This window comes from Sycon ciliatum, chromosome 6 (genome assembly GCF_964019385.1).
Source record: "Sycon ciliatum chromosome 6, ocSycCili1.1, whole genome shotgun sequence".
In the NCBI taxonomy this organism is placed as follows: Eukaryota; Metazoa; Porifera; class Calcarea; order Leucosolenida; family Sycettidae; genus Sycon; species Sycon ciliatum.
Window position 1 is genome coordinate 9,173,714 of NC_088648.1, and position 19,479 is coordinate 9,193,192.

The 19,479-nt window shown below is 46.8% G+C and overlaps 1 protein-coding gene across 1 annotated transcript in view; it reads right to left on the reverse strand.

Annotated features, from left to right (window-relative positions):
• The window catches only part of LOC135819303 (uncharacterized), a 49,487-nt gene that overhangs the window by 19,967 nt on the left and 10,041 nt on the right, over positions 1–19,479 (reverse strand). The window contains exons 3-7 of the mRNA XM_065332486.1: positions 18,463–18,561; positions 14,980–15,084; positions 13,509–13,610; positions 4,817–4,918; positions 219–317 (exon numbers count right to left, since the gene is read on the reverse strand). Of these exons, the coding sequence (XP_065188558.1) occupies positions 219–317; positions 4,817–4,918; positions 13,509–13,610; positions 14,980–15,084; positions 18,463–18,561 (507 nt within the window). The remainder of the gene's footprint in view (positions 1–218; positions 318–4,816; positions 4,919–13,508; positions 13,611–14,979; positions 15,085–18,462; positions 18,562–19,479) is intronic.

The following is a 19,479-nucleotide window of genomic DNA, read 5'->3' on the forward strand; positions in this document are numbered from 1 at the left end:
ACCGGCTTCCATGGAGATCGTCCATGTTATCCAAATTTATGTAAAGCTACGTGTTTCAGGAACAACAATCATATCAAACTGATAAGAACTTGTACAGGTGAGGGGACGGGGGGAGGGGAGTAGTTCCAGAGCAAAGGTTTTCACAGTAGCCGAGCATGTTTTCACAGACAAAACTGGTAGACCTATTCATAACACAACCTACTTTTTTCAACTCTTACCTCATCATATGCTAGCTTGATCCAGGTGACTTCCAGCAAGTAGGGTACACAACCTGCTTCCCCTGTGTACGCTGCATCACCAAGAGGAGTTCTCCCAACCTACACAGCCATAGCAGCCACAACAAAACCAACATAACGATATCACGGGTACCTGAACTCTACTGGAACTGACGACAATTGCCATATCGTGGAATGGATGGATCCTGTGTGGTCAACATCAAGCATTCGTTAAGCGGGATTCACAGAAGCTTTTTTGCGATGCGACACGCGATGCGACGCGATCTGCGACGGACGCGTGCGATGCGAACTCGCGAAATACCATTCACAGAAGAAGTCAGTGATGCGACAAAATCTTGCTGATTTGGCTACGTCACCATGATATTCGCGCGGTTTGATACAACTTGTACAAATTTTTAGGCAACTCTTGAACCTTTGTACAACTTTGCAGTAGAAAAGGTCAAAATCGTACGCCAAATCGCTTGTCGCATCGCATCGCATCGCAAAAGTTGAGCCAAGCTCAACTTCTGCGATGGCCTGCGATGACCCAGTTGCGGCAGTTGCGTGGGGTGCGACAAGGCTGCGATTTGGGGTTTTCCCGGTTTCGCGCCTGTCGCATCGCGTATCGCATCGCAAAAAAGCTTCTGTGAATCCCGCTTTACTCATATCTCTGAAATCAATGTGGCCATCTATGACCAGAACAATTGGCAATAATAGTATTGTGTTCTCGTGCTCTACAATTATGTTCATTGTGTTGTGCTGTGTTTCCAAAAAAACACATTCTAACCGTTTTTTGCACAGAGATATACTAGGCAGTCTTGTCCCGTAGAATAATAATTGCTGTTTTTGTATAAGCGCTGCAAGCCGCATGATCAACTGGACGACTGCGCCTCCCCTCCCCCCCCCCCAATCCACGCCACCTAATCCACGCCCACCCTCTCACAACAGGAACTCTTGCCACATAAGGTGATGTTAGTTTGATGAAATTTTGTCCATAGTTTTTTTGTGTACACCTTCCCTTGGCTCAACTGTAGACCCGTAAATCATGTGAATTTTCGGCCATTGCTTGCTAATAGTGTGGCTGTCTTAAACAGAGTTGATTTGATGAAAGCTTCAAGAGCACCGTTCATTACAAAAGAGGTGATAACACCCACCATGGCACCCACCCACTCACCCACGCACGCACACACGCATGAACGCAAGGACGCACGCATACACACAGACACACACACACAGACAAACTTACACACACATACACACACACACATACACACGCCTGTCCTGTGCTGTAGAGCCACTACCACTAGGGTCACGTGGGCCCCGGAAGGGCAGCAGAGAGAGAGAAAGAGCACGCCACCCGATGGCGCTCCAGATGCGAGACTAGACGGAACCGGCGAGAGCAGATACACATATGAGGGAACTTGTCCCGCTCTCTAGCCGTTGGACGGTGGCAGCGCGTTGAACAGCGAGGGCGGTTGCATCCCTGGGTTGAGCGGAAACAATGATTGCAGATGTCACAATGAGCATTGCAGCAACTCCGAGCAGTAGTGTCACCGGTGACAACAGCAGCTGGTTCGATCGGTACTGGGCACAAGGTAGAAGCGGAGCAACGATGCACAGCCAAACCACCGCGGCTCCGGAACCAACGATGACACCGAGGGCACTGACATGCAACTCTCTGGTCCGAAACCGGCTTCTGCCGTTCAGCCATGCACTTGTGCCTAGCGAGGTCGCCCTGACGTGCGAAGTGCCGGGCGCATGTAAAGCAAGTCACCGGTGCCGGTCCGGGGGGATCCGGGGCTTCCGAGGTGTAAGCCAGCCTTCAGTCTGGGCGAAAGTCACGGGCCACTCTGTACCAGTCCGCTTCAAGGTCTCGTGAGCGGAGGTCCTTCACAGTGCAGTTTTTCCACCGCCGACGTGGGCAATGTGCCGGGCGACGAGATGGCAGGGTGCCGAACAGCAACTGTTTGGGCAATCGCACGTCGTCCATGCGGGCGAGATGGCCTAGCCACTCGAGGCGCCGATGCTGAACCTTGGTGACGATAGTTTAAGAGTCACCCCACCACTCAAGCAGCTGGTTGTTTGATATGTGTTCATCCCAGCAACGATGGCGTGTGATACGCAATATCGACCGCACGCATCGCATGTGGAAAACAGACATGCGGCGGAGGTCCTGCTTCAGCGGCGTCCAGCACTCGGACCCATACAGGAGCAGAGACTCGACACAAGCATTTTATAAAAACACACAGCGTTCAATATAAAGATCTAAGTTCTTGTTCCTGAAAACAGATTGCTGCAGAGCACCACAAGCCCGGGACGCACTTGCAACCCGAGCGCTGAAATCCTGCGATGAACGGCCGCCACAGTGGATGATGCACCCCAGGTACTTGATTTCCGGCACTCACTCGATCTCCACATCGGCAAGCTGCATTGGCGCCTGGTCCGCAGCCGTCACCAGCTCTCGTGACCAAGAACTTGATTTTGGTCGCGCTCACTGTGAGGCCGAACTCCGAAGCGGTCGAGTTGAACAGATTCAAGGCAGTCTCATTACCAGCAGGCGATGTTGCAAACAGGGACACACACATACACACACACACACCATGTACCACACACACACAATCCCTGTACTGTACTGTACTTGCTCATTTCCATGACTGGTCACGCGAGTCTCCCTCAAAGAGGGGAGAGAGATTTAAAAGGAATCTTGGAAAAGTGACTCAATTGGCTATTGAACCGCCCAACGGCCGACACCCCCAAAACTCTGGGTGGACTTGGAAATGATTCCACTTATCGGCTCACCATACCTCAGTAAGCGGGTGAGGACAAGGTGCAGAACAAGGATAGCAGGCATCAGGGTATCCGTCCCGGGATCCAACTGCAGTTACCCCTGCCCCAGTGAAGGTAATACTTGTTACTGGTGTGGGTGGCCATAATCAAAAAGAATCTGACATTAGCTTCACTAGCGCCATGATTACACAAGAATTAATGTAGCAAGAAGTAGTCCATGGGTAACAGGTATGTATACTTCAAATCGAGAGAATCTGAACCCTGAAACCAACACAGGTAGCAGGTACAACATTACGCCTTCAAGCAGCCGAGCCCATTGGCAACAGACCCAACACTCTCTGGCATAAGTATACCCACCAACTTACCTAGCTGGCACCACACACGCACACCCCCCCCCCACACACACACACAAACGCATGCACGCACGCACGCACGCACACACACACAGATACGTGTATATTATGCCATAGGAAAATGACCTGCATAAGACCACACCGAAAAAAGTCTTTTGTTTCGGGTAACATGGCCAGAAAATACCGGTTGGTCGGTCGGTTTCTTTCTTTTTTTGATGACAATTTTTATGCATTCAAAACTGTGCCGGTATGCATATACCGATATGAGTACAGTACATAACCAAGATAGAAAATGTGTGGTGGATAAAGCAGGCATACAATGTAGACTATAATAGCAATCAACAGCTCAATTAGACCGCCAGGAAGAGTGAAACTGGTCATATACTCCGACACCGAGCAGAGTAGAGCTCCAAGACGTTGCGCATCAACACATCATTCAGCGATCGTCGCGGGCCAGAAACTACATCTTCCTGTTGCTCCAACGCAGAGAAAAAAATTGGCGTCCGAACTGCAATTGAAGTCCAACATTATTACTCTTGTCAGTACTGTTGCGGCATGGCCCCGTTTTGGGAGCAAACACTGCTTTGAAGCGAGTGATGACTTCTGGATGAAGAGTTTCCAGCAAATTACTCAGGGCACTTTGCTCGAACAACACAGCTGTTGACGATGGCCCAGCCGCCATCAACATAGTTACGGAAACGTTTTGCCGCTAACTTTTTGAGACTAAAGCATGTCAGGGTCGAATACGTTACATTTGGCAAATAGAACCACAATGCAACAAATCCGACTCGATCAAGTCAACTTGAAACAAAGGACAAAGGACGTCTAGCCGGCCAGAGCCTCGCCAGGAGCAGTAGGAAGGAGCCTTGGCATTGGCACAACTTGAAGTGCGAGCACGTACATGTATATCCACATGCGTATGATGTACATATGCATGAGTGCATACAACAAAGAAGTATCGGTCTCTGCTCAAAACAGAGGGCGGTTGGGTTACACGGAACTAAGGACTTTTTCGATGCGGGCTGATGTAGGGAATCTAGATTCTAGTCAGTCATTGGCCAAAGACATCCGCTGGCACACATTCTGCCTCATTCCAATGTGTATCACTGTGGAACAGGCTCCAGCCCGACATCAGGAAAATCCCACAGTACCACCGATTCATGCGATCCCTCCCAGCACATGCTGCTTTTCAGTAATGCCACTGCCCGCTGTACTATTATTTCCTTTACTGGCCTAACTGGCTTTAACAAAGTAATACTTTACTACCCACTCTACTCAGTGTCATTACCTTCATTGGCCTTTTATAATTTATTCTCCTTTTTAGTCGATATCATGTAATTAGGCAAATTTGCCTGTTTGTTCTTCGACTCTAAATAAACAAACAAAAAAAAAAAAAAAAAGTTGCACACTCTTGTGTTATACACCCATAATAATTACAGTGCCAGAGAATATTTTACTCACTTTGTTCTTCACAGAAACTGTGTAGGGTTGGAGATCTACTAGATACTTGACCACGTCCAGATGTCCGTTCCAAACAGCGTAATGAACAGGAAGGGAACCGTACTGTGTGCAGGTAAAGACAAAACAAGACATTCGCATGTGTTATCTATCTACAGTCTGTATCTTACACAATTATGATGTATAACCTACTGTGACTAAAGTTTTACATGTTATCTGTACTTACCCAGCTCTAAGAATTATAAGCATGATTCTGATTAGTCATAACGTGTAAAAGTTAGCACAATAGTGACAGCTGTGGTACTTGCCGTGTCATGCTATGTATTATGCGTTTCTCTTGAGCACGTGTCACCCTTACATAACGTGTACACAAGTTACGTGTACCGCAACATGTACATGCCCGCGCAGTACCTCTTACAGCTGGGGTCTGCTGATGCCACATTTAAAAGAGGTTTCTCCTTCATATTGCCTGTGAATCAATAATACAATAGTATCCTAATTCCTAAAGAACCAGAATACAACATGGTGTCAGAAGTGCTAGAAGTTGCAGAATTACTACGATGTCAGTATATGAGAGGTGCTTTATGCAGGTATCAGTGCCGGGTAGGAGAGTCACCAATAGTCACAGGTACTTTTGGAGCAAATGATTGGTGAGGTTGCTGTTGTTTCAGCCTGATATTCCCCCACCAATAGACATACTAAAAAAGAATTCGGGTGGACACACCCATTCCCATAGCGCTGCACATCACATCCGAACCAGTCCCGAATTCTTTTCACAGATGAAGCTGCAGGAAGCCTCAGTTTGTTTGTTTGTTTGTGCCATCGGCATGCCTGGCGCTATCCCGTACCTGTCCCGTACGTACTGTACCACGAAAGACAGCCGGCCACAATATTCAAATAGGGCTTTCAAATGCAAGATCAGAACGTGAAGCAACTTGGAAGAATGAGTATGTATGCGAAGTGTATCGGGGAATGCATGGAGGGCGATAGTGCGGGTTCTAATCCTAGGTTATGTCTTGGGGAAAAAAAGGAGAAATGAACAATTCATAACATCCCTATCCATGTTTTGCCTAGGTCATCAAGGTGTTAGACGGTGTCGTATTACTCTCGAATGCAAAGAGAAAGGCTATTTTTTTCGCGCAGGGCCCTATGCTATGCTTTTTTTGGCTAGCTCATCATGCATGTAATTCGAACAGACAGAATGTTTTTGCAATGCAATGATATAGCCGATCAGTTCGTTGTGGTATGGTTGGGCATTGAAGCTGTCATACTCGACGTAAAAAACTATTTACATACACAAGCTCAGGGAGCAAAAGTCTCTTTGTCCCATAAGCTGCCACATACCAACTAAATACAAAACCATGCACTTCACACGAGCTGACTTGCACGCGTGGCCCTTTTCACGAACCCAGACAAAGGGATTGGTCTATTATAACGCATATACGAAGTCACTAGATTACACCCGCACCAGAGATGAAGGCAAGAGCTGTGGCCGAAGAACGGCAAACGGAAAAGATGCCTGGCGCTATCCCGTACCTGTCCCGTACCGGACCATCAAAGACAGCTAGCCACAATATTCAAATGAAAAATAGGGCTTTCAAATGCAAGATCATAACGTGAAGCAACTTGGAAGAATGAGTATGTAAGCTAAGTGTATCGGGGGAATGCATGCAGGGCGATAGTGTGGGTTCGAATCCCAGGTTATGTCTTAAAAAATAGGAGAAATGAAAAATTTATAACATCCCTATGCTTTTTTGCCTAGGTTATCAAGGTGGTAGACGGTGTCGTATTACCCTCGAGTGCAAAGAGAAAGTTTGATGTAGCCAATCAATGGAAAAAAAACAATTCCATCAGTTCTAATAACATGCATGATGAGCTAGGCAAAAAAAGCATAGCGTAGGGCCCTGAGCTTACAAGCTCTCTCGTTTTGGAGTTCTAGATTTTCTCAACCAGTTTTCATGAGGCCTTCATCAGGGAAATATGTCTCAACAATGATAACTAGCCATGAATACTACTAATAATTATATAAATGTGTAAATGAACAGGGGAAAGTGCAAAGATGTCAAGTTAGTGTGAACTAATGACACGGGTAGGCGGAGTGAAAACCAAAATAAGAGGGTAAATAATCACTACGCTTGAGGTAAATAACAGTGCAAGAGAGTGTAGAGTGTAGGTTGTGCGTCATGTATATGTGTGCTTTTGTGTGTGTGTGTATGTGTGTGTGTGTGCGTGCACGTGTGGTGTGTGTGTGTGTGTTGGGGGGGGGGGGGGCTGTGTATTTATGTGTGTGCGTATGGGACTGACCGTCAGCATTAGAAAGACGAAGGGCATGGCGGTGGGTGAACCAACATCAGTTGATCCCGTTCGACTCGGTGGTGACAGCAGGATTGACATGGTGGATGGGTTCCGGTACCTTGGCAGCGTGCTCTCTGCTGACAGAACGGTGGATGCGGACCTCGCTGCTCGTTTGGGGCAGGCGTCCCGGCTGTTCGGCGTGCTGATGTCTCCGATATTTCAGTGCGTACATCTCTCGGTCCACACCAAGCGGCTGGTGTATCGTGCTATTGTCCTTCCTGCTCTTCTCTACGGTGCGGAGACATGGCCCATCAAAGCGGGTCATATTCGGCGACTCAACACCTTTCACCATCAGTGTATTCGCACAATTCTCGGTATCTCTCGTTGTGAGCAATGGGAGGAGAGAAGCGGACTGGTATGACACAGCGCAGGAGAGATCCGTCTGGTTTCAGTATTGTCGACAGAGGGTCGAGAAGGAAGCCCCAGACATCCCGTGCCCCAACTACCGCTGTGACAGAGTGTTCCGTCGTCCTGGTGACTTCAAGCGGCATGCGCCATACTGCAGATTTCGGGTCTAGAACCTCAGTGTGACGAAGCCATCGCTATCATTGCTACGGCAATGGGCGTTCAAGGTTCAAGGTTCAAGGTGTATGCATGTGTTCATGTGTGTATGTATGTATGTATGTGTGTGTACGGGTACATGTGTGTGTGTGCGTGTGTGCGTGTGCTTTATTAACATGGCCACTAAGGGCGTTGTCTATGGAGTGACTGTGCTGGCCGTCCTTCTTTATGGCTCTGAGAGTTGGACCGTTAGGCAGCGTGATGCCCGTCGCCTGGAATCCTTTCATCTGCAGTGCGTGCGTTCCATCCTGAAGGTCAATCGTGGCTGGCAAATAGAGGAGCACATCTCCTCTCTCCAGGTGTGCAAGATGTGGGGCGATATGAAGGAGATCGCGGATAAAGTCAAAGTCTGCCGACTTCGATGGCTTGGCCACGTGTCCCGCATGCAGGATCGAATCCCTCGTCAGCTGCTGTACGGCTTGTTACCGTCCAAACGTCCACCGCATGGACCCCATAAGCGCTGGAAGGACTCCGCAAAGTGCGACTTGATGCCTGTTGGCGTTCCTCTGGAGCACCTTGGTGACATCGTCCAAGATCAACAGGGATGGCGGGCCACTTGCCGTGACGCTATTGTCCAGTCCCGCATGGAGCCTGTGGTGAAGCCCCTCATCTGTGGCACTTGTGCGCGCAGTTTTCGTCGGCCACAGGATATTGCAAGGCACAAATGTAACGCTGTTCGCGCAGCCCGCGCGCTGAAAAATGGCACAAAAAATAACTATTGGAGTTTGACGAGGAACGTGAATTGCATTCTGATTACTAGTATTTTGCAAGGCTAATACAGCCTAGTTACAATTTAATATACGACATAAATAGAAGAGCGTGGCTCACCATGATCGGACCCTAATATTAATGAAGGACACCCGCGCGCACACACACTACAAAATCACAAAATAAAATTAACCGAAAATAAATTTGACGATGAAGGACGGATGAAAAAGAAAGAGAGAAATAAAGAAAGTAGCTGACCTGCATGACTTGGACGAGACGAGGTTGACATCGAAGAGACGAGGTTGACATGGACGATACCAGGTTAACATAGACGAGAAGAGGTTGGAGACGAGACGAGGCTGGAGACGAGACGAGATGGACATGGACGAGACGAGTGGCGGTTGAGGACGAGGGTTGTGGGTTCCGAGCAATGGTCGGGCGCCAATGTTGAGTATGAATTAGGACAACGGGAACAAGTTAGGTTGGTGGAACGACATTTATTAGAGACGGGATGACTAAGACCAGGACGAACGAAACGACTACATGGTGATTATTGAAGAGTGAGAAAGAGAAAGAGATCAAGTATGAACGGCAAGATAAAGGGCCTGGGTAGCTATGGCAATTATGCGCGCGCAAGTAGCTACCCAGGCCAAAGGAACAAAAGGAGACAAAAGGTGAGTACGCAAGTGCATGCAGGCCAGCTAGAAGAGGTACGGGAGGAGGTAACTAACAGTTCCGCCTGGGTCTGACGCTGTTTGATTTCTCGATATCACACCTGTCAGGAAAGCACCTAGTCATTCCTGATGCACTCTCTCACTCTCCTGGTCTACAGTCGTCTTGTGCTAGTGCTGTACGTTTCATCGGAGAGGTTGAAGAGTTTGCCTCTGCCACTGTTGACAGCATGCCGGCCTCTGATGCTCGCCTTGCAGAAATCTGAGACCATCAGCTAAACGAACCGGATTGTAAGTTACTTCGCCAGTATGTCGAAAGCAGCTGGTCACATCCCAAACGTGTTCCACCTTCAATCTGGCTATACCACAACGCTAAAGACAACTTAACTGTGTGCTTTGGTCTACTTATGTATGGACAAAAGATTGTCATCCCAAAGGCCTTGCTCCTGATGTACTCGAGTGACTCAACTCGGGCCATCTTGGCATCACGAAGTGCCGTGCCCGTGCCAAGCAGTCAGTGTGTTTGCCAGGATTGAGTGTTCAGCTGGCCAATTTCAGCGCGTCCTGCAAACTGTGTGTTCAACACTCACCGCCCGAAGGTTTAAACGCTCCATCCTAACACTCTTCCCGACCTGCCATGGCAGAAGGTTGCAGCCGACTGGATGCAATTCTACTCCGCAAACTACCTGGTTGTAGTATATTATTACTCCAGATATGTGGAGTTAGCATGTATGTCAGCACTGCCTGCTTAGGCCGCGGTCACACCGAAACAAGCCACTTTGGGCTTGTTATCGCTTGCGCTCAGCTGGCTTGTGTGCTCCCTGTCGAGCGGTCACACCAGACACCGAGTGCAAAGCTTGAATGGCTTGTTTTTTGCCCACCAAATTTTGAATGTCTCGAAACACACCAACGTTCGCAAGAGATCGGAAAGCAGAACAGTGGCGATCTACAACTTGTGTTCAGTTTTGATGAAGAAGTAGAAATCAAGAACAACAAGAAGCAAAGGAAGCCCGGATCCTGAATTGCGACTTCTTGCTCTTTTTATTCGTTCGGTGCACATGAACGCGATGATTCGGGTGACGGTGTTTCCTGATTTTGAGCTTTCTGCCCCGCCGATTGCTGTTCTTCAATTCCATCGCAATCCACTCTCTTCTTCGTACCTTTCTTCATGAATTCAGTCGTGAGTTTGGTGCCTTGTCTTGGCCTCGTACCACAGCTCCAACAATCTACGCTCTAGAGGAACCGGCAGTCCAGGAATCCATGGTTATCAGAGAAAATCAAACTGAACTATTGGATAGACAGACATTGTCAAAACCAAAGCCAAGGTGAAGGCATACATGTAGCACGGAAACAAGAAAGAACATCGATATCAGTTCGCCGCCTCGTGTTCACTACAAGTCTACATGAATGGTGTGTCCCAAGCGCACTCAAAATAATTTTTGAATTTCGGCAGCCGCTTGTACAAGCTGTGGCTGAAACAAGCTGAAAAAACGGCTGCGAGTCAGCCACGGCTGAAAGTCGCTTGCAGGACATTTTCAGCCATTTCCATGGTAATCGTGACGTAAACAGGCGCTTTTTTGGCTGAATGGCTGAATCGAGCTCGGTGTGATCGCTGCCTAAGCCTGTTACAGGGATCAATTTATCCGGGTTCGCATCGCAGTTTGCGAATCAAAATTCACTGGCTGCGATTCGCTTTTCGTTTTTTATCGCCCAAAACTGCGATGCACTACAGTACAAAGACCAGCTGTGTGCAGTCTACATGCGACTGTTGTACACACTGCTGACTAGGGAGTAGTATTTTACTACTCCAACCAACTGGCCTGTCCTGCTCAGTCCGCGCGCGGGTAGCGGATCGCGCTCTTTCGATTTTGGACACTGCACTAGCACTGGGCGTACATGACTGCAGTCTTCTGAAGTTTTGTAGATCTACACCGCGGTGACTTTTCCTGATGTTCTCACCTGCCTTTCTTCTTTCACTGTCGACCGTCAAGCTCAGTTAGTTTCTGTTCGACAAGGCACAGTTGAAGTAGATGGTTCTTAGTCTCATGTAGCCAACATGTCAGTGAATGATCTGATCAGTGATTCACTGTCCAGAAGAGGGACAAAGAACTCAGTGGACGCGCCAGGAATGTCGATTCGTTTCGATGAAGAAAAGGAGAAAAGCGAAATTCGATGCGCTTTGCACGAAATGTCACGATCGTTTGAGCGCTTTCCTGAGGTTTCTTTGTCGGAGGAATCAGTGGAACTGCCCTGTTCAAGGACATTGTGTTGTGAAGAACTCGAAGTCGGATGGACGCTGAACATGTAACGTGCCCAAGCGAAAACTCTAACGTAAATATTCAGGTCGAACATTCACTTGGAAAAGCAAATAGCAACTGCAGCTATTGTCCTCTTCTGTACGAAATCCTGCTATTGTACAGCTATACATGTAAACTTTTGATGAAGGAAAACTGCTAATCAATACTGGGAGTTGCTAGTCAATTGTAAAACTGTGTAGCAGTGACTGCTATGCAAAAAAATCAAAGTAAATCGATCCCTGTGTTATCAACGAGTTGTAATCCATCTTCGGAACCCATATTTTCCTTGAGACGTTTGTCTCCGACCATGGCCCACCGTCCAGAGCGTACAGCTTGAAACCTACCTGCAGCAGTACGGCATACATCACCACACGAGCAGTTCGCTGCATCCGCAGGGCAATGACCTCGCCGAGCATACGGTCAGAGTCAGTCAAGTCGCTACTAGTAAAAGCGTTTCACCTTTATGGCGCGCTGCTAAGCTATTGCTCAACACCCCTCGAATGCAGGTTCAACCCAGCATAGCTTCTCATGGGCCACCATCTACAGTCCCAGACAACACTCAGCTCCTCGCGGCGGGAAAAATTGCAATTGCGGAACATGCTTTTCGTCCTTTTTCCTTCAACATGACACTGCGCAACGATCAAAACCCCACACTGTGATGGCATAGATTGCCGCATATGTGGCTAGTAGGTTACCGGGTCCCCAGCTTCGCCAAACTACGGACATTGGTAGACAGTAGAGCCGTGAGTACGCCTATGATTCTAATGACTACACCGGGGAGTCGCAACTCTCGAGTAAAAGCCACGACTATCTGGTCTACACTATACTAGCACTATGACTCGTTGATTGTCAAGATTACAAGCATTGAGTGCTGCCACATACAGTCAACTTCGTTTATAACGACACTCGGCGGGGCATCAAAAAGGTGTCCTTATTCGCGAAGTGTCGTTATACACGAAGTCTCATTATATGTATTACAGTTGGAAGGGACTTTGCTCTGGGCATGGAAATGCTGTCGTTATTCGCGAATTGTCGTTATATCCGCAGTCGTTATTAGCGAAGTTGACTGTACTTCCTCCGCTTCATTAAAATTGTCACTTCGCACATCGCTATGTTTGTGACTTGGCTCATCTTAGTCAGATAGTCCGAATCTCTGTTTTCTGTGTTCGAACATTGGTGCGACCCTTCCTGCGCAATGTCTACTTGTTACTGAAGCCGTGGTGGTCTCGGACTTTGTCGGAGCTCTCTTTCGCACCAAGCAAATTGATTGCGCTTCGCACAAGTCCGCCCCAGAGCGCATATCGTTTTTCTGGAGCTCGTGCCGTCCCACATCGTTCCCGTGGGCAAAGCTGCAAGCTCGAGTGTAAGACTCCTGGTATCTCTCCTGAATATGAAATGCTGAGGTTGACAATGGCAAGAACAAAGTGTTCTCAAATTCCTAAAATGTGGTACTTGTGGCGCATGTTGCTGCAAAGGTAGCAGGTCTGAAAACCCCAACAAAATCGGCGAAGCGCTTGCCAAGGAAAGAAGGTGCGGAACTGCTTACCCTATCCCGCTGGAAGGTCGTTACAGCGTACTTGAAAAATGCTAGCTTGTCTTCATCGCCTGCCACCTGGAGGCATGGATCGCTTGAAAACAAAGTTTCTTGACCTGAATTTGAACGTGCGCCATGTTCAGCGTATTGTTGAGTGCTGAAGGGTCTGTCTCAAACTCTGATGAAGACGTCGATCTTAGCTGCAAGTGCAGCGAAGCGGAAGGCCACAAACTAAAGCTTGGTCCATTGACAATGCTCTGCCTCAATTTCTACCTGATTTCTTTGCCTTTCGAGTGTAGAAAACAATTTGGAAAAATCGCTGTGGGAAGTGACAGTTTTAATGACGCGTAGGAAGTACATGTACATGTACTAGTGTTGCACGCTCACCGGTGCACTCACTAAACTACATTGAAAACATCATTGCAAAGAGGTGCGTTTAGCACATTAGAGGGGTTTCCGGGCAACAGGAACCTACCCCATGCGTATGCGCCTGCACTCATTTGCCAAAGGTGCACACTCTTTGCTTATAGACTCGTGACCATTACAGTTCAAGAGATTTCTTAACTCACTCTGTTCTCTACGGAGACCATGTCGGGCTGGACATCTAGTAGATACTTGACGACTTGCAGATGTCCAGTCGCAGCAGCGTGATGAACAGGAAGTCGACCAGCCTGTGTGCAGGTAAAGACAAGATCAGACATTCATATGTGCAATCTATCTGCAGTCTGTTTCTTATATAATATGATGCGCAATCTACTGCGAGTCACGGGATTCTAATGTAGGCTACTCTGATTGCTCAATTGGCAATGTTCCTCTAAGCTAGGTCTAGAAAAAACAATTGAACACATTAGCATCTCACGATACACGACAGTGGCTTCTAAACACACACACAGACACACACACACACACACACACACACACACACACACACACACACACTCACTCACTTAAACATCCTGCAATGGAAAAATGGCACTTAGGGAATGTACCTTGCTACTACCAAATAAAACCATTACTTTCTGGCATTGAGAATGGTCTATTACACAAATAAAACCATTACTTTCTGGTATTGAGAATGGTCTATTACACAAATAAAACCATTACTTTCTGGCATTGAGAATGGTCTATTACACAAATAAAACCATTACTTTCTGGCATTGAGAATGGTCTATTACACAAATAAAACCATTACTTTCTGACATTGAGAATGGTCTATTACACAAATAAAACCATTACTTTCTGGTATTGAGAATGGTCTATTACACAAATAAAACCATTACTTTCTGGCATTGAGAATGGTCTATTACACAAATAAAACCATTACTTTCTGGTATTGAGAATGGTCTATTACACAAATAAAACCATTACTTTCTGGTATTGAGAATGGTCTATTACACAAATAAAGGCATGGATAGTCTACGTACATAACTCCTTTGAACTGCAATGTACACATCATCTATCACACTACATGTCTGCATTGATATCAGACCAGGTGTGTTTGAAACTGACTGGACTAGGAAACATGTGACAATGCTACATTGCTACTCCAAAATGTACTTCTCAATACACATTATGGTTGAATGAATTTATAATGTTACGCTCGACCGACACCAGTCAATTATCTAGTCCTACTCTCCACCCATAACCTCAGAATGATTATCATGCTTCTTGCATGAAATGGTGTGCTTGGATGGTAAGTTTCACCCATGTTCCTGACAACATGGTTCACATTCCCTACAGCCTACCAGAGTACTTTACTCACCATCACCAACTATCCACACACTGTCTTCTATTCTACAAGTAATCTCAGCATCGGTTCTAAAATGAGCGCGTACATGTCACGGACATCGTCTAATAATCCATGGGTGTCGATATTTGTGGTAATAAAATGGTTATGAGTTTCCAATCTGAAACAGCCACCAATGTGGTTCACAAGCATAAACACGAGTGCTGTACAGGCAAAGTCTGGCATCTCTGACTAGTACATGAGCCAATATTGAGTCATCCTTCAATGTACAGGCAGAGTGGTGTGCAACTTACCGAATCAGTTTTGTCCACCTTGGCTTTACACTTGACAAGGTGCTTGGCAATATCGATGTAACTCATCATACATGCTATATGTAGTGGAGTGTAACTCCATCCACCCTAGTAAGAACAACATAGGTAGTGTAGGCATGTGTATACCCACACACATCACACATGTACAGACCGCCAGCCCAGCAACACGTACACACAAACACACGCGTACGAACACACGCACACACACACAGAACACACACACACACACACATGCACACACTCATACATGCACACACACACACACACACACACACACACACACACACACACACACATGCACGCACGCACAGAACACACACACACATAGACACACACACATACAGACAGACAGACATATACACACATACTTGTACTTGTTGCTCACTGCCGAAACAGGTCACGTGGCTCTCTCCGGGAGAGGGGAAAGAGACTCGAAAGGAATCTTGGAAAGATGACTCAATTGGCCATTGAACCGCCCAACGGCCGAAACCCCCTGAAATCCGCAAAACTCTGGGTGGACTTGAAAATGATCCCACTTATGGGCTCACCACACCTCAGTAAGTGGGCGAGGACAAGGTGCAGAAAAAGGATTGACGGCATCAGGGTATCCGTCCCGTGATCCAACTGCAGTTACCCCTGCCCCCAGTGAAGGTAATACAGGTAGACTCCCTCTAATTCGAACCTCAAATCGCCAGGCCCTAAATTCGAATTATCCAGAACTTCTAATTATCCAAATGCAGTCCCATGTACTGATATGTACGTCAAAATGCTCGCAATTGTGTCCTGATTATTTTTGCACATTTTATTTGCATCAACGAAACATAGGTGAACATGAACAACGAGATCAGTTCATTTCACCAAAACACTGGATCGACACGAAGTCATTGGACATTGTTTTCATCTTCTACGAAGTTCTGTGAAGCAGTTCTCAATCGCTGCAGTTGTCCTGAAACGATTTCAACGCAAAAGAACAGCGCTGCCTTCTCTGCGTCATGAAAGCCCGGCGGAGACCAGCACCTCGTTCTGAAGAACGGGAGTGGAGCATAGGCATAGGCAATTTTTACGACTTCCAGTTGTTGTTCAGTCCCAAACTTCTTTGCGCATGAACTGGCGCGGCATGACAAGCCATTGAGATCCGCGAAGGGAGCCAACCACCTGGAAGAAGTCGTCTTTCTTCGCCTCTCTCCAGTCAGACGTCTCCTTTGTCGCCAAAGGGAATCGCAGGGACCTCCTCAAAGCCATTGTAGAATGCTGGGAGGATTATCCTGGCGAGAAAATGCGAAGCGGGTGAATGTGCTTGTACGACTCGTTTCACGGCATAATGGAGGTTGCGGTTTGGAACGATTGAATAGTCGACACCGATTCGTACACAGCTCTGGAGATGAAGAGGACGTAGCCAAAGTCCAGCGTCGGATCATCACTGTAGCTGAAGAGAATCTGAACGAAATGCGAGCGGAAGCAGCGACTGTTGGCGATGCGGAGTCAGTGCCGTCAGGTGACAATGACACGAGCGACGAACACTCTGAAAAAACACAATCTCATTCGTTTGAGTTGCTTTTTTCTTTGTATATAGCTTGTAAACAGGTTAGACAATGCCACGAGTGTTATTCCAAGTCAAACGGAACAATTCCAGAGCTGTGCGCAGCTTTCAAAAAAAGTCACGAAGTTTTTTTATACGGAGGAAGTATATGAACCCTGGAACCAACAAAGGTGGCAGGTACAACATTACACCTTCAAGCAGCTGAGACCATTGGCAACAGACCCAGCACAATCAGGTATAAGTGTGCCCACGAACCGGACTAGCTGGCACACACACACACACACACACACACACACACACACACACACACACACACACACACATGCGCAAACGCACATATGCACAAGCATAGCTGCATCATTGGTCGCAATGGTATAGCAATGTTCACTGCTTTTTAAAGAACATTGTTGAGATCGCAAGGGCCTGTAGAAACATGCCCTGCAAGTTGTGGATCTGATCTCTGCTAATTGGTATGTATAGTGAAGATGTTGCACTGTATTATACCTATTGACTGAAGCCATACTAAACAATGGTCATGGTTATGTACACTGTATCCCAAGCTAATTTTAATCCTGTAGAAAATGTCTGCAATGCTCTGCTCGTTGTTGTCTGAACAATAGAAGTAGGGACTCTACTGACTCACTCAGTACCCTTGCTGGAAGCATTCAAAGAGGTACTCGATAGGGGATAAGGCAGGGTAAGGGTAATTAATGGATTGACATACATCATTACTTCACATACGGCAGGTCAACAGGAGCTGGCTATCATCCTATGACATAGCTATCCATTAGTGACTTCGATTTATTTTTTATTTTTTTAAGGTAAACGCTATTTGATTAAAAGGTCCAGAATGATAAACGTAGAAAGGAAAAGGACATATGGATACGAGTTAAGAGTAACTCTCCATCACTGTAACTGGATACTATATACAGTCAGAAAGTGCAATAACTAGGCACAAAACTGACAAGAGTACTGAGACATTCAACGTATATAGTATCCAGTTACAGTGATGGAGAGGTACTATTAACTCGTATCCATATGTCCTTTTCCTTTGCACATTTATTTATGGCTCAACATCACAGTTTCAAATAATGATAAATTCCTTTGGGATTTCAAGGCAGAGTACTCCTGACGTAGCTAGACATTGACCTGCAAGTCTTGTTTGAGCAGAGTGATACCACCGATATCACATACCTGCATCCACCCATTCTACTCGATATGGCATTTGAGGAATGTCACACTGTTCTGACTACAGCAGTCAGTATCTTATAAGTTGCTAATTTGCGCTGAGTCATATGTTTACTTCCTGAATGCTGTGTTTCACCCATATCTGACATAAAATCATGCCGCTGAACGAGACTCTCGTACTTTAAAAAACTTGTAGTTCCTTGGTCCTTTCTTCTTCTATAAATTTAAAAAACTTATTAAAATGATGTACCTCCTAACCCCCTACCCCCCCCCCCCCCCTCTTAGTGTTCACATATACATGCACATGCATGGACTGTAGTGTTCACATATACATGCACATGCATTGACTGTCATACGCATGTATGCACGCGACACCGTTTGTGCTGCTATCCATTTACATTTTCCGCTTCCCCTGTACGCATGCACGCACACCACTACATTCTGTTGGCATCATGTCACAGAGCTTTCCAGAGCTAGTTGTTTGGAATAAAGCAAGAGAACAACATTACACCCCCCCCTAAAATCCCCCTCTTACCTAACATTACTCCCCCCTTACTTTTAAACATTACACCCCCTTTTACCTAACATTGCACCCCCCGCTTACCTCCCTGCTTACCTAACATTACACCCCCTTACCTAACATTACACGCCCCCCCCCCCCTACCTCCAAGTTACCGAGCAGTGTGCTTAGCACCTTGGACAGTGTCAGCAATGCAAGTACACATACACAGACCTACCCCATAGCGATGGTTGATGACTGTTTCTCCGCAACAGTCTGCAAGGAAGCAGGCACACTCCAGGCGGCCAAGATCGCAGGCCGCGAATAGCAGCCGACCCTGGTATGCAGAAATGGTATGAACACAAAATCAAGCAACATACACACGCACGCACGCATGGACACACACATACACACACACACACGTACTCACGCAAACACACACACACTCTCACACACACACACACACACACACACACACATGCATACACACGCACGCACACATACACGAATACACACAAGCATGTATATTCAAACATTGATGTACATCCATATCCACATACTTGTTCTTTCTAACAGACAACAACAGTTGCTGGTCACTTGGGTCTCCCGAAAAGGGGAGAGGGACAATCCATTAATTATGATATTTCAAGATTACTTAAAAGTAGCTATGAAACGACCACTTTTCACACCAAGGTGAATGTCTGGACCCTGGGTGGTTTGGAGATGATCCCACATAGTCTGGACTGCTAAATCAGAGTGGGTCTGATAAAGGATTCACTGGTACCATTGATTACACAAAAAATAATAAAAAACGTCCGAAAGTAGTCCACTGGTACATATGTATGTATATTGTGAACATAGACTAAGAAAGATAGGAGAAATCACATGGAAACGAGTCACGAAGCAACTATCCACGACTGTAAGAAGATATTACTCAGTCAGAAAGTGCGATAACAGGGCACAAAACTGACATGTTACTGAGACATTCAACGACCAGAGACCTAGCTTTCACACACCTCCAGTGCGCAAACCAACAGCCTTCCAGCTTGGAAGGTTCAAGGTTAATGTAGGGCCAATGAGGGGAAGGTGAGCGCAGCGAAAATGTGCACACGCTAAGTCCCATGGCAACAAAGAATGCTTCCCCTTTTCTTTATCTCTAACTAGCAGCACCCCCGCCAGCGTTGCCTGGCCGAATGTGGCATGCGCGGGTGAAGCAAGTACATGAACAGCACACGTGCTCAGCACGTGGTGGTGG